The 16,895-nt window shown below is 40.8% G+C and overlaps 1 protein-coding gene and 1 non-coding gene across 2 annotated transcripts in view; both read right to left on the bottom strand.

Moving 5' to 3' along the window:
- Window positions 1–16,895, bottom strand: part of LOC124786882 (kelch-like protein 18) — a 161,046-nt gene that overhangs the window by 116,856 nt on the left and 27,295 nt on the right. Inside the window, exon 3 of the mRNA XM_047254297.1 lies at window positions 4,286–4,426. Within this exon, the coding sequence (XP_047110253.1) occupies window positions 4,286–4,426 (141 nt within the window). The remainder of the gene's footprint in view (window positions 1–4,285; window positions 4,427–16,895) is intronic.
- On the bottom strand, window positions 525–598 carry Trnar-gcg. Its single transcript has one exon. It is a non-coding gene; the product is annotated as a tRNA-Arg (tRNA).

Below are 16,895 nucleotides of genomic sequence, written 5' to 3' on the forward strand. Positions count from 1 at the left end.
CTTCCATCTCCACCAACAAGCTTCTGCCTTCTTGTGCTAGTTGTGAAATTCTATTTGTATGTGGCATAAGACTGCACGTAGACACAATCAATTTTGAGGTGCAAAGTGTTTTAGATCTTACTGTTTCATGGCATGTGGGGGAAGGTTGATTTCCAATTACCTTTTATTCCACTGAAATAAGTTTTTGTTGGAAGCTGTCTAAGTGGGTTTGTATTTGTTTGTATTTTCGGGAAATTGTAATTAGAAGGAAAATTATGCACCTCAATATTTCACATGTAATATACTGCACAAGTAGAAACTAATACCACTTGCTTTGCTACCACTGTGCTGAAATTATACAACACCGGCATTAACAACCCCCATCCATATCGGATGGCTTGAAAAATGAAAAACACTAAATTAAATATAATTGAATGCCTTACATACAGATGGACCTGGAAGTTTCAGAAGATACCCAGAATGAGATTTTCACTCTGCAGCGGAGTGTGCACTGATATGAAACTTCCTGGCAGATTAAAACTGTGTGCACCGACCGAGGCTCGAACTCGGGACCTTTGCGTTTCGCGGGCAAGTGCTCTACCAACTGAGCTACCGAAGCACGACTCACGCCCGGTACCCACAGCCTTACTTCTGCCAGTATCTCGTCTCCTACCTTCCAAACTTTACAGAAGTTCTCCTGCGGTAGAGCACTTGCCCGCGAAAGGCAAAGGTCCCGAGTTCGAGTCTCGGTCGGTGCACACAGTTTTAATCTGCCAGGAAGTTTCATATCAGAAGATAATGCAGCATAACCAAATACACTCGCATCTCCCCTCTGAGAGACCGTATAAGATGAGCACAAGCATTTTGCTACATAGCTGCCCGCCCCTAGCATGGGTAAGACTTGGCAGCACACTTTCAAATATTTGGCAACCCTGTGACAGTGCATTTACTTTGCATGGGGATCTGAATTGTTCTGCTAAAATCACTTGGTGTTCCCTCACCACTTCAATGAGTTACACTGCATAACCCTCATGTGAGACAATTTAATTTTTGCAATCCATGAATGCCATGCTTCACAAAAGTAACAACTGTCCTTATCTATTACGTTGCATTACAAGGCTCAGCAACCATTATTGTGGTGAGACAGACCAGCTCCCAGCAGCATCTGGTCAGCTCAGTGGTACCACATGTGTTTTATGATGCAAGGGCGGTGTGAGTTTTCAGTTCTAGTCACAATTCAGGCCAGTGCACTCGAGGTTCGTGCTATCCATTTTATTTAACGGAGCTGCAAATTAGTACAAGGAATCCTTTAACGAAGTTTGAAGACAACCTTTACATATTAATTCTTCTCACAAGCCCAATTCAATAAACTGGGTTAATTAATGGTCATAGATGTCTGCAATGTGAATACCAAGCTTCTTCCCATGCAAACATCTCCAAAGAACTTTGACTCTACCGCCAATGACACAAATTTTGAGTTTTTTTCATCACATAGGATCCGTATGTCAGTGGAATAATTACAAAGTGGATGTAGTTCCTCTGTGCTAAATCTCTGCAACAGCAATTAGGCACCCTAGTAGTAGACGTTTGGTGACATCGCCATTAGCAACTTCCACGAATCCATATGTGGACATCAAAATGTGCAGCATGCTTGTGTTGCTATAGAAAATGCACAGCAAAGTATTCACACTATATATCATGTACATTTACTACAAGAAACCAAACGACAGGAAAATCTATTACATCGCAGTTACTCGTCATGACTTGACAAAAACTTATGAATTCCTAAAGAAAAACTGCATGAAGAATCATTTCTAAACTGAACGGCAACAAGATATGAAGCATTAATAACAACACTAAGCGACACAATCAGATATTCTGATTGGATCACAAACTATAAAATTAGTTTTTAACCCTACTCATGTCTTGCGTATTAGTGTAATAGAATACTCAACATATAACAACAGGCTGTCTGCCTCTGTTCCCACTGACAGTGAAACACAGATCATAGATATTCTTTGTGGAGCACCACTTAACAACAGTAAAGCATTTTATACTTTCCAAAGTGATGAGTAGTAGATGACACTTTGGATATAGGGCTGGGGCGCTCGGTGCCCTTACCTCATCCGCTGCTGGGTCCCAGAGAGGTCTGACGTGCCATTCAAAGCGGATCATCTGCCAAGAAATCTGTCGCAAAAATGTTATAGGACCAAGCTGTTATTACCAGTGTGACAGAAAGTGAAATATATTGTAGCTATGCAAACCACTACACTCAGGGCTTCACAGCACTCAGACAAAAGGTGCTCTAAAAAATTCGGTACCTAGCTGTTCTGACCGCAAGACATTCCACTCAGATGATACGCTGTTTACCAGTAGAACAGGGGCATAGACATAGCATGAAAACTCAAAAGGGGGAAAGGGATTTCTCCAGGAACTACCACAGTATACAATGTTGCCACTTTGTGCAGTTAGCCAGGCAGAGTAGTGGCCATGTTATTTGCTCCATGTTACAATCAGTGCTGACTTACTCTCTGAGGCAGCCAGCTGTTGACCAGGTTTAATGTCACTTAATGTGGTTTCTTTTTCACAGCCCAGAGATCCCTTTCCTCAGGATCGATGGAACAAGAATAATGCAAGGTAACATTTATATCTCTCTTTTAACATCTCCCACACCCTTTGGCTTTTCCTCTCCTTGACGTTAAAAATTCTTGTCACCTTACCTGCTTAGCAGACTTCAATAACCCAAACAAAATGCATTGCTAATGTTTAGTTTAATGTTTAGTATTTGAGTAGTTAGAGTTTGGATGTTAGTTACTGATGTCTGTTCCAATGTTTAAAAGTCTATCTTATTGAAACATCTGTCTGAAGGGTGAAATTATCTGCAACCAGTAGTCTATTAGATTTAAACAGACAACAGCTTTTCTTACAGACTCCAACTGACAATAACAACACTTATCTCCTGTAATTTGGAAATGAAATCATGATTTGGTGACTAGGTAAAACTTTTCTGCCGAAGCAAAGCAAACAATTTCACAACAACAGCATTTCCAGGAGACAGTAACAGCCCATTCTTTGATGCTTACTGATTAAACTTGTCCACATACTCTTCTCTAGATGTAACAGCCATTGAAATTGTTTCGTGGAATGTGCAGTAAAAAAGTTACACACACTCAAAAGAGATTTTTGTACTGCATGCAATACATCGGCTTCTTTACAATAAAAGATTTTTCCATTTCCCTTACACAACAGCACAAATGGAGTAGTTTCCCTTCATATATTTTTCCTACAACACGCATTTCTCAAAAAGGGGTTTTGTAGCTAATGTTCCTTTTTTAAATGCTTGTCAGCAATTTCCTCTTCATTCTTTTACAGATAAAAAGTGATACTGTGCACAACCCAAAATGAAAGTCAGGCAAGGAATTTACGAAGTACCTTTGAGAAACTCACAAGGTATAATCATTGTGCTTCTAGAATGGTTACAGTTAGTACGCAAAACATCAGCTGTCGCTGACAATTATACCTAGAGGCATTCCCCTGAACTTTTCAAGAAGTCAATATATTACCTAAAGTTTCAGTTCAAAGTTATGAAATATATTCCCTTTTATTTCTGTGCCTGTTCGAACACTTCTTGTAGCTAAAGAATCAGCAGTTCCTCATCTACATTCATTAATATCTAAATTTACAGATGCTCTTCCAACTGTTTTGTTTCCTAGTACTCCTTGAAAGAATTCAATCTTGATTTCTTCTTTATTAATCACGTTATCACAAATTTGAACTTCCCAGCTACTTATCACAAACAACATATTGAGTGTAATTTGCTGGCAAAGTCAGGTTTGCACCTTTTGATCTTTGATGCACCTTTTGATGGTCAATGGTGCGTTCTTTCTATAGGTCATTCAGAGATTTCTTGACACATCTGTGGAGGGTTGAAGCCATTTCTATATTATGTTTCAATATTCAGTGCAAAATTTCACACTGAATTTTTAAGTTTTCAGGAAGTGTGTGCCACACCAAAGAACAGTGGTGGACAGCTTCCCAGTATATATCTGTATGAATGGATTTTCTATAAAAGTTATGAAACAGGAATTACATTCGCAAGAACACAGAGAAATGGTCAGGTGCCATCTTATTTACCCAGTATTCTACATGTTGCTTTATAGGTCCTCTAATGGAATATAATACAAATTTACTTGAAGAAAGAAAAAAATGAGTTGTAAAGCAATTTCCAGAATTGACAATATCTGTATTGCCATTTTCTTATTTCTACAGGTACGCCACATCAACACACATTCACATAAATACTTACCGCCGTTTTAAGAAGTCAGCACATGCATCTCTGACTTTGTGTAGGGCAAGGAAAGATGCACCAACCATTAAAGACTGTACATTGTTGCTGTCAATGACAACTCTTCCACTATATGCAAAATTAACCAGTGCCTCGAGTGCCCTGAAAGAGGGAACTATCATTAATAGTTAAATACTGTCAATTCTTTTACAAGCAATCACGCTGATAGAAGAACACATTTCAAGCATAAGAAAAAAATCGATAACAAATGTATGCACAGGGAGGTAGGAGGGGGAGAGGCAGAGGGCGAGGCTGAGGGAGAGGGGGATAAGGAGAGGATAGACAGGGAGGGGGAAGGGGAGGGGGAAGGGGAGAGGGAGGGCGAAGCAGAGGGAGAGGGCCAGGCAGAGGGCCAAGAGGAGGGGCAGGGAGAAGGGAGAAGGGAGAGGGGCAAGGGAGGGAGGGGGCAGGGGGGAGGAAGAGGGGGCGGGGGGGAGGAAGAGGGGGGCGGGGGGAGGAAGAGGAGGCGGGGGGAGGAAGAGGGGGCGGGGGGAGGAAGAGGGGGCCGGGGGAGGAAGAGGGGGCCGGGGGAGGAAGAGGGGGCCGGGGGAGGAAGAGGGGGCCGGGGGAGGAAGAGGGGGCGGGGGAGGAAGAGGGGGCGGGGGAGGAAGAGGGGGCGGGGGAGGAAGAGGGGGCGGGGGAGGAAGAGGGGGCGGGGGAGGAAGAGGGGTGGGGGAGGAAGAGGGGGGGAGGAACTTGTGTGACCCGACATACTGCAGCCATCCCCTGGCGAAAAGAGACATACAGAGTGACATGAAATCTGATCCACTTGTTATTTCTAGTGAATGTTCGCATAGCTGCGAGGGGAAGGCTAGGTTAAGGGCTGGCTGAAAAAAATCTGTGGTGCGTGGTTTCCAGGAACCTTCTATACCAACGGATCACCAGGCCTGATGTCACAGCAGTTAAGTCATACTTAAGAGCAAGTAGGTTCTAACTCCCATAGTGTCACCCTACCATTTTTCATAAATCGTTGCACATAAGCTCGCTGATATTCCTTCATTAAAACAAAAGAAACATCTCAGCAGACTTTGAAGGCCTAATGGTGCCGATCATATGCCATGTCATCCTCAGACCTTAGGCATCATCTGATAAGGATATGGAGTGGCATATGGTCAGCACCCACTCTCCCAGCTTTTGTTAGTTTTTGTGATGGGTGACACTACTTCTCAATCAAGTAGCTCCTCAATTGGCCTTGCAAGAGCCAAGTGCACCCCACTTGCCAACAGCACTTGGCAGACCCAAATGGTGACCCATCCAAGTACCAGCCAAGCCTTACAGTGCTTATCTTTGGTGATCTTAAAGGAGCCAGTGTTACTTCTGTGGCAAGGCCTTTGGCAGTTCCTTCGCTGAGGTCACAACCAATCCACTCACTCATTCTTGTCCAAGCCATGTTAATGTTCCACCTACGATGATTTCCAAGCTGATGGGATGTAACACTTGTAACCAACTTTCCTTTTTTTTCAAATATATGCCATAGTACACAGAAAAGATGTTATGTCATGCCATCAAATGAGACTTGTTAATTGCTTTGAACATATCTTGATAGTCAAATGGAAGTACTGTCATCCACAGCAGATTATAAGACTTTCATTCCAACATTTCTGCTACGTAAAAGAATCCATGGAATCGTGAATTCTGACTATTCAGACAGTAATACAATCAGACCCTCTGCAAACTTATATTCATTTTCTTGCCATAGAAAGGCTAGTCCACATTAAGAGGATACCAACAACAGAGATTCATTTGTTATTTATACATATACAAGTAGCATTTAAAGGTGTCACTTCACTTCAAGTATTTCACAACCTTAGTGTACAACATTCAGTACATGTAAATGTAAATTTAATATGCCTTTTGACACCATAAGGTTTCCAGTTAATAAAGACTTCTATGAGCTGAGTGTATGGTAATGTATGACATAAAAACATTGTTGGTAAATTGCAGACCAATGTTTGGGGTTATGCATAAAATGTATCCACCAGATCGTAGTCTTTAACCAAATGAAAAATGCTACTACAGCCCCTGGCCAAATTATTAGACGCACTGCACATTTTTAATGTTGTTGTTGTGGTCTTCAGTTCACAGACTGGTTTAATGCAGCTCCCCATGCTACTTTAACCTGTGCAAGCTTCATCATCTCCCAGTACCTTTGGCAACCCACAACCTACTGAATCTGTTTAGTGTATTCATCTCTTGGTCTCCCTCTACGATTTTTACTCTCCACGCTGCCCTCCGATGCTAAATTTATGATCCCTTGATGCTCAAAACATGTCCTACCAACCGGTCCCTTTTTTTTGTCAAGCTGTGCCACAAACTCCTCTTCTCCCCAATTCTATTCAATACCTCCTCATTAGTTATGTGATCTACCCATCTAATCTTTAGCATTCTTCTGTAGCACCACATTTCAAAAGCTTCTATTCTCTTTTTGTCTAAACTATTTATCGTCCACGTTTCACTTCCATACATGGCTATAATCCATACAAATACTTTCAGAAAAAGACTTCCTGACACTTAAATCTATACTCGATGTTAACAAATTTCTCTTCTTCAGAAATGCTTTCCTTGCCACTGCCAGTCTACGTTTTATATCCTTTCTACTTCGACCGTCATCAGTTATTTTGCTCCCCAAACAGCAAAACTCCTTTACTACTTTAAGTGTCTCACCTGATTTAATTTGACTACATTCCACTATCCTTGTTTTGCTTTTGTTGTTGTTCATCTTATATCCTACTTTCAAGACACTGTCCATTCCGTTCAGCTTCTCTTCCAGGTCCTTTGCTGTATCTGACAGAATTACAATGTCATCGGCAAACCTCAAGGTTTTTATTTCTTCTCCATGGATTTTAATTCCTACTCTGAATTTTTCTTTTGTTTCCTTTACTGCTTGCTCAATATACAGATTCAATAACATCGGGGAGAGGTTACAACACTGTCTCACTCTCTTCCCAACCACTGCTTCCCTTTCATGCCCCTTGACTCTTATAACTGCCATCTGGTTTCTGTACAAATTGTAAATAGCCTTTTGCTCCCTGTACTTTACCCCTGCCACCTTCAGAATTTGAAAGAGAGTATTCCAGTCAACATTGTCAAAAGTTTTCTCTAAGTCTATAAATGCTAGAAACGTAGGTTCGCCTTTCCTTAATCTATTTTCTAAGATAAGTTGTAGGATCAGTATTGCATCACATGTTCCAACATTTCTACGAAATCCAAACTGATCTTCCCCGAGGTTGGCTTCTACCAGTTTTTCCATTCTTCTGTAAAGAATTCGTGTTAGTATTTTGCAGACGTGGCTTATTAAACTGATAGTTCGGTAATTTTCACATCTGTCAACACCTGCTTTCTTTGGGATTGGAATTATCATATTCTTCTTGAAGTCAGAGGATATTTTGCCTGTCTCATACATCTTGCTCACCAGATGGTAGAGTTTTCTCAGGGATGGCTCTCCCAAGGCTGTCAGCAGTTCTAATGCTATGTTATCTACTCTCGGGGCCTTGTTTCGACTTAGGTCTTTCAGTGCTCTGTCAAACTCTTCATGTAGTATCATATCTCCCATTTCATCTTCATCTACCTCCTCTTCCATTTCCATAATATTGTCCTCAAAAACATCGCCCTTGTATAGACCCTCTATATACTCCTTCCACCTTTCTGCTTTCCCTTCTTTGCTTAGAACTGGGTTTCCATCTGAGCTCTTGATATTCATGCAACTGGTTCTCTTTTCTACAAATGTCTCTCTAATTTTCCTGTAGGCAGTATCTGTCTCACCCCTAGTGATATACGCCTCTACATCCTTACGTTTGTCCTCTAGCCATCCCTGCCTAGCCATTTTGCACTTCCTGTTGATCTCATTTTTGAGACATTTGTATTCCTTTTTGCCTGCTTCCTTTACTGCATTTTTGTATTCTCTCCTTTCATCAATTAAATTCAGTATCTCTTCTGTTACCCAAGGATTTCTATTAGCCGTCATCTTTTTACCTACTTGATCCTCTGCTGCCTTCACTACTTCATCTCTCAAAGCTACCCAATCTTCTTCTACTGTATTTCTTTCCCCCATTCTTGTCAATCGTTCCCTAATGCTCTCCCTGAAACACTCTACAACCTCTGGTTCTGTCAGTTTATCCAGATCCCATCTCCTTAAATTCCCACCTTTTTGCAGTTTTAATCTACAGTTAATGTACAGTTCATAACCAATAGACTGTCGTCAGAGTGCACATCTGCCCCTGGAAATGTCTTAGAATTTAAAACCTGGTTCCTAAATCTCTGTCTTACCATTATATAATCTATCTGAAGCCTTTCAGTATCTCCAGGCTTCTTCCATGTATACAACCTTCTTTTATGATTCTTGAGCTAAGTGTTAGCTATGATTAAGTTATGCTCTGTGCAAAATTCTACCAGGCGGCTTCCTCTTTTATTCCTTACCCCCATTCCATATTCACCTACTACGTTTCCTTCTCTTTCTTTTCCTACTATCGAATTCCAGTCACCCGTGACTATTACATTTTTGTCTCCCTTCACTATCTGAATCATTTCTTTTATCTCATTATACATTTCATCAATCTTTTCATCATCTGGGGAACTAGTCGGCATATAAACTTGTACTACTGTTGTAGGCGTGGGCTTCGTATCTATCTTGGCCACAATAATGCGTTCACTATGCTGTTTGTAGTAGCTTACCCGCATTCCCTTTTTATTATTATTATTATTAAACCTACTCCTGCATAACCCCTATTTGATTTTGTATTTGTAACCATGTATTCACCTTTTTAAATTTTCTAACCTACCTGACCAATCAAGGGATCTGATATTCCACGCTCCGACCCCTAGAATGGCAGTTTTCTTTCTCCTGATAACAACGTCCTCTTGAGTAGTCCCGACCCAGAGATCCAAATGGGGGACTATTTTACCTCCGGAATATTTTAACCAAGAGGACGTCATCATCATTTAACCATACAGTAAAGTTGCATACCCTTGGGAAAAATTATGGCTGTAGTTTCCCCTTGCTTTCAGCCATTCAAAGTAAAAGCACAGCAAGGCCGTTTTGGTTAGTGTTACAAGGCCAGATCAGTCAATCATCCAGACTGTTGCCCCTGCAACTACTGAAAAGGCTGCTGCCTCTCTTCAGGAACCACCCATTTTTCTGGCCTCTCAACAGATACCCCTCCATTGTGGTTGCACCTACAATACGGCTATCTGTACCATTGAGGCACACAAGCCTCCCCACCAATGTCCATGGTTCATGGTAACAACTACATGCTGAGTACTATATTTAATGCGATCGATCAGAAAATTTTTGACAGTTATTCATGTCACTTATTAAGTTGTTGAATTTTGTATCTATTGTTGCTACATGACACTGGATTGTTGACTTATTGTAGGTATCAATGTGCAGAGTACAGCATACAAAAAAGGACCTGTTCAGTGGCGTTCTCGCGTGTAAGCTTTGATTATCAATTTCATAATATCGACTTCACAACGGATTGTTTAACAGACAGATTTTACTAATTGTAACCTCCAAAAATGGGTAAAAGAGGAGACATTTCACCATCTAAAAAATCAGAGGTCAAAGCCCTCTTTAGTGTAAAAAAATACAGTAAGCAAGTTCAAATGTATGTAGGGGGTGGAGAGCTGCACCAAACCCATCTGAGACTAATATCTGCAACAACAACAGATTGAAACACTGCATGTGTGTTAGGAAGTAATTACAAATTACGCTATAATCAAAATGGGAACTGACAATTAAGGATGTATATTGGTCAAAATAGAGGATCAGTGATAATGGCATCACACATACGTCAAAGATTTTGAACACTAACTTAACATACTGTATCATTACATTGTCAGAAGCTCATATAAATTATCAGACAGGAACAACACAATACCATTTACAATGAAAAGAACTCTCTGTTCAGTTTATTTGTTAAAAACATTTAAATGTTTTAAACATGCAGTGTTCTGTAGCCCACATGAATCTCAGCAACTTCATCATGACTAAAAGTCAACACTGGCTGTGTAAGTACTATGCAGCCAATGATGACTTTTAGTCACCAAGATATTTCTATAATATGTGAGTCTTCACAAGTGGCTTATCTAGATAAGCAACAGGTAGTAATAGTAGTTAAGGGAAGGAATCATCATGCAGGACCTTATGTCAATACATCACTTTCTATCAGATTAGGAACACTCTCATTTAAGGTACTATTTTGTTCCAACTCCCTGTAGTGACAGCTGGTAGTCAATGTTAGCTCTAACTGTTAGCCCTTACAACCTGTGTCTTTCATTGAAACTGCTCCACACAGCAGGCACATGTAGATTGTAATAACATTCGAGCTGCTGGAAAAGGAAGAGAAGGAATAGAGATTTACAGTTCTGCAAACAACATGAATGCTTCCAGAATGAGATTTTCACTCTGAAGCGGAGTGTGCGCTGATATGAAACTTCCTGGCAGATTAAAACTGTGTGCCGAACCGAGACTCGAACTCGGGACCTTTGCCTTTCGCGGTCAAGTGCTCTACCAACTGAGCTACAGAAGCACGACTCACGCCCGGTACTCACAGCTTTACTTTCTGCCAGTACCTCGTCTCCTACTCTCCAAACTTTACAGAAGCTCCCCTGCGAACCTTTCTTTCAGGAGTGCTAGTTCTGCTAGGTTCGCAGGAGAGCTTCTGTAAAGTTTGGAAGGTAGGAGACGAGGTACTGGCAGAAAGTAAAGCTGTGAGTACCGGGCGTGAGTCGTGCTTCGGTAGCTCAGTTGGTAGAGCACTTGCCCGCGAAAGGCAAAGGTTCCGAGTTCGAGTCTCGGTCGGGCACACATTTTTAATCTGCCAGGAAGTTTCAACATGAATGCTTAATGTCCAATACACACAGAAATGACCTGGTGGAGACACTGGCAGTGGCAAGTCAGGGACGTGGGACAGTCATGCTATGAATGGGTCAAAATATGTCATTTTCATCAGGCAAAGATGCAATGGATCTTTTATAACTCTTAGATGTTGAGCAGCAAAGAAGATATTGGATACATTTGTTATGTTTCAAAAAGAAATATATCACATTCGACATAATGAAAGAACATGTATCCCAAACATTTCCAGCATTTTTACAGAATGTCTCAGAGGAGTTTCAGTATTGCGTTACACAAAGTGAAGGATAGTTTGCAGAAAAAAGCAATAAAATTGAATGTTTTGACCATAATTCCCATTTTTACATATATGTGGTGTCTGTTCTTTTGGAGATGTCCGAAAGAACTAACACCACATAGACACTGATGAGCCAAAACATTATGACCACCTGCTTCACAACCTGTTTGTCCATCTTCAGAATTAAATACATCACAGAGTCTGCAGATCAGAGAGACGACAGCTTGGTGGTAGGTTTGTGGAGGTATGTGGCATTAGATGTCTTTGCACAAGTTGTGTAAAGGTCCCGAGTTTGAGTCTCGGTCCGGTACACAGTTTTAATCTGTCAGGAAGTTTCATATCAGCGCACACTCCGCTGCAGAGGGAAAATCTCATTCTGGCACAAGTTGTGTATTTTGCATAAATAACAGGCCGATGATGTGTGTATGTGGTGATAGTGTCCGATAGCGCTCCAGATGGGTTACATACGATTTACATCAGGCTAATCTGGTTGCCGAGACATAAACATGAGTTCACTACAATGCTGCTCAAAACACTGTAGCATGATTCTGGCTCCGAGAGATGGACAATTATACTGGTGAAAGATAACATCATCGTTGGGGAAGACAACATCCATGAAGAGATACATGTGGTTCACATGCTGTCACCGTGTCTTCGATTACCACCACAAGTCCCACACAAGCAGAGCAGAATGTCTCCCATAGCGTAATCCTGCTCCCACCAGCTGGCATCCGTGGCACGCTGCTCGTTTCAAGCCACCGTTCATCTTGACGACGGCATTTGTGGAGACAACCAGGGACCTAATGCAGCAAAACTGTGATCACCTGAAGAGCCGACGCATTTCCAGTGATTGACAGTCGAATCCCAATGATCCTGTGCCCGTTGCAATCATAACTGTGATGTCATTAGGTCAATATGTGAACACGTAGGGATGGTCTATTGTGGAGCACTACATTCAACAATGTACAATGAACGGTGTGCTCTGAAACACTTGCGTGTGCACCAGCATTGTTCTCTTTCAGCTTACTTGCCAAAGATCACCATCCATCCTACTTTACAGAGCAGACAAACCTCCCAACCCCACATTCTATGACAAGTTGAGGATGTCCAACCATTTAGTACCCAGTGGTAGTTTCACTGTCCTTCTACCTCTTTCCATACATGCTCAAGATGTTAGCACATGAACATTTGACCAACTTCGCCATTTTCAAGATACTCATTTACAAGCTCTGCATAATAATAAACTGTCCTTTCTCAAAGTTGCTTATCTCATTGAATTTCCCCATCTGCAGCTGATATCTTCATTAGGGTGATTCCCATCCGTGTCTACCCCCCTCATACACTTTTGTTGATGCATCACATACCCACAACACTACCAGGTGGTATTCAACTTCACGTTGGGCAGGACGTATCAGTGTATATAATTAAAGTGAGAACAACCAATGATCTCTTCAATGCAGATGCACACCAGGCTTGAACTCTTATGGAAACTGGCGAAATGCCGTGAGTAATGAGTATAACGGGCAAGGGACACTAGATTTGTAGTGTGTGGATAAGCTGAAAATTTGGGTCAGATGGGAGACATGCTAGGGTGGTCTGTGGAGTTGTGATAATCACTGTCTCTGGATGACTTGGTGATCAGAGCATCTGCCTAGAGAGCAGGAGACCGGGTCTGAATCCAGGTCTGGCGCAAATTTTCAACTTTCCTCACTGAGTTAAAACATACTCCCAGACAATGTCTGTGATTCTTTCTGTCTTGTTTCTTTTTTTCATATGATTTTCATTTGAATGTAAGTCTAAACATTGCTGATTTTGTGAGAGATTTTCAAAATATTATGACTCTTCTCCAAAATCTAACTATCCATAAATATTTCGCTGCTGTAAAGCAGAAATGACTCATTATAGGGCATTGTTTCCCACTGTAACAGAGATTTTGCCCTTACAGAAAAGAACAAAATGCCTTTTCACCCAGTAAACTGGATTCAAATCATTGCCAATACCAAGGACAACAGACTCCTTCTGTGCAAGATGGACCCAAAGGATTTCAGGGATCTTAGCACACAAGACCTTGAGTTGCACAGAAGTTCAGTCGAAATAACTGAGCATACCTGGCTACATATTCCATCTGACAACACTACTAAACTAATAGCAAGGAAATGTCGTAACATCCAGCAACTGGGGATTTGTCAAAGCATTGCAAAGAAGCTGAGAGATGCTGGGAAAAGAAATCTTTTGCTAGATAACATTAAAGGTTTCCCTAACTTGTGTGATAAAATTCTGTCAGTTAAAAGTACCAAGCAGAAAACTTTACTTCACATGTGGCAGTATATCCCAGCTGAAAAACAGAGTTTATATGAGAAAGTACCTAGTGAACACTGAATATGCAAGTCTGTCTGGCAAAACCCATTGATGAGGACAGAAAATGTAATGCTGAGTGTACATGTTTAACATAATGGCAAGAGGAATGGTGTCAAAAGTTTTCCACATCTTCTGCTGGTTGTGCAGATTTGTATTGCAGTAAACATTGTATGTAGTGATTTGTGTTGTTGTATTTTTGCAATATAAGGTTTCTATTTCTGCACATAAAAACCAGTGGGTTTCAGCAGCACACAATTGTAACCGCACAGTTTCAACATTGTTTGTCCAGGAAAATAAAAAAAGATAGGTTTTTTTCAAAGACAACACAAACAGTTATGTAATAATTATTACAAAAATATGTGAAATGGAGTTTTACTTCATATAACCTGACAGCATTAAGAGGGGAAGGGTAAGTAAAAAAACAGGTAGATAAACAGGTAAGCATAAAGCATCCAGAACACAATGTTTTACTTATATCAACAGCAAAATCCCATCTCTCATTCATTGCTTGCTGGGACACACAACATTTGTTCAACAATATCCAAATGAAAATAGTTATTGAATGTTTCATGAATGAAACTGTTAGTGTAGACAAGATAAATTTCCATATACAGTATATAGTAACTCTGCCACTGGACCTGTGATTGTCTACCTCTAGTTTTAAAATGAAAATAACTCATAATGCAATATTAACTTAAGTAACTGACTTCATAAACCATGCTCAAAAGAGAAACACGAACCACAAATCTGCTTAGCGCGCAGCTCTAACAATGATTGTTGCATGTCATAGTTCACTGCGGCCAAATGTCAAAACGGTGTGTACCACCTAATTACTCAGGACTGAGAAGAGATATTACTCTCCTTCCACCACTAAAAACAATTTCAATATGTTCGCTGTATTTCGTATGCAGCAACCATGTCTTAATACCCGCCACAAGTACATATAAACAACTTCACTGCAAACTTTTCATAATATTACAATAACTGTGGACAACTAAGAAAATAAAACCAGTTTACTACCAAGCTGTGATGTCAGACTACAAAATGTAGAAAAATCAATTTCTTTTCTCGAATAGGTTCCTCAAAATTGAAGGAGAAAGACTGTATAGGGCAGAACACAAGCAAATCCCAAAATAGTGGCTTGAGATGGATGTAGCTTTGCTTCATCTATATAAAACAACTTATTAAGAGGCACATCAAATGTCCTCAAATTAATGAAAACAGCAGTGGGCCACTTGACATCTGAGTCACGTGTCCCTTTGGAGCGCCACTTGTGGTGACAAATGGACATGGTGCCGATCACAAAGCGACATGTCTCTGCTTGAGATAGGTCATTCACAAACTAACAGGTCCAAAAGAACGGTTCACCAAGATTAATGGAAGGAGCGAGGAACGAATTCTAAGAAACGTCTTTCATAGTTCACTTTGGTCACGGGTTTCTACTTATAGTTCCCGGGAATGGGAAACGGTCGATCTTGTTCCCACAATGGCATGCTGGTTGGCATCGCTCCAGCCTCGGTCCCGTTCCCATCTGTCTAAGTCTCGGTCTCCCTTGGCCGGACTTGTCCTCCTTTGCGTGGCCACTTGTCGCAGTTCCACTGCCGACTGCTCCTAATTAGTTCAGTATCGAGTCGTTTGTTTCATTCACTGTGCACGCCCATTCTAGATCTTTTTCAAAACTTTCTTGAACTCTGGACTTTTGGTTATTTCTGTATTGTATTTAGCATCCACAACCGGTAATTAAAATGTATTTTATAATTACGTAAATTATGTAAAAATTATGGTGTATGTAATACATGCATCTTTTCAGGTAGCAAAATGGCATGTCAGCTCACTGCATTACTTCAATAAACAGCAGAAGACATAGTTATAAAAAGCCAAGTTTTTTCGTTATTACAATTGGAAAGGAAGTAGACACGCCACACATGTGTGGCCATTTTCCATCCCTTTTGATCCAAGGTAAAACAGCATGTTCATTGTTATAGAAGGCAGACCGACTTAAAACCAAATGAAGCCCCCATTCGATAATCGAGTGTCTGGTCTCAAATTTTGTAAACAGAATATGGTAACTTCTACAGTATTATTTCAGTGGTACAGGGTAGCACACAAAAAACCGGCATGAGTACTAGACTACACACTGTCACCCACCAATCGTCATCTATTGTTTTGAAGTAGTTGTTTGCATTAGCTTATTTTTTATTTCTTCACTGCCTAAGTATTACATGTTTATCTATTCTGCTCATAGCGGTCAAAAAATCCTGCGTAATTGGCAAGCAGTCTGTACTCGGGGCCAGTTTTTCGTGCGACACCTTATATTATTTCACAACAGTCAGTCACATAACGCTACAGTTGGCTAAATGAGAGGTTTTGCAGAATCACGGAAATTGCTTCTACAAGTGTGTGAGAATTCTGTAATGAATAAAAACTCTGTACTCCAGGTGTGAGGCAAGTGCCTCTCTTGGCATCTTCCATCCTTCAGTCACTTATGTTACTAATTTTCAATTTTTCATAACAACCATATACCATGCACAAATGAACGGTGAACAAGTAAAAATGAACAGTTCCCAAAAAAAGGACGATAACCAGTGAACTAGTTCCCAAGGATGAACGAGTTTGCCCATCTTTAGTCTCCACCACACCATCCATAAAGCAAATTTGGTTTTTCGTTTTCCCATAATATATCACCTTGTTGCCCACACTACTTAATGCCGTGAAAATGTGGACTGAATGAACAATGAAAGGCATCAGCCAATGTTCCTGCCTAAGTTCATTCAAAAATATTAAGCCCTTCCGTTTTTCCTCTGACCATGTTCGATAAGTTGCACTGCAAGCTTTTTCTAAAGATGCGTCCTTGCACTTAGCCGGAAAATGTCTGATATGAGGTGTGACACACAGGAAGAGGACTTGATGATGCAGATCGATGCATTTACCTACTGACTGCATCCAAATTGGACAAAGTTGAGTTTACAATGACCCTGCATTAGTTAATTGCACTTCTTATAACATTTGTTCCTCTTGTTTTTCATGAGGTTCCACTGGAGCTCTGCTATTTCTGCCTCCCAGTATAACACAGGGACAGGCAT

Source organism: Schistocerca piceifrons, chromosome 1 (genome assembly GCF_021461385.2).
Source record: "Schistocerca piceifrons isolate TAMUIC-IGC-003096 chromosome 1, iqSchPice1.1, whole genome shotgun sequence".
Lineage (NCBI taxonomy): Eukaryota > Metazoa > Arthropoda > Insecta > Orthoptera > Acrididae > Schistocerca > Schistocerca piceifrons.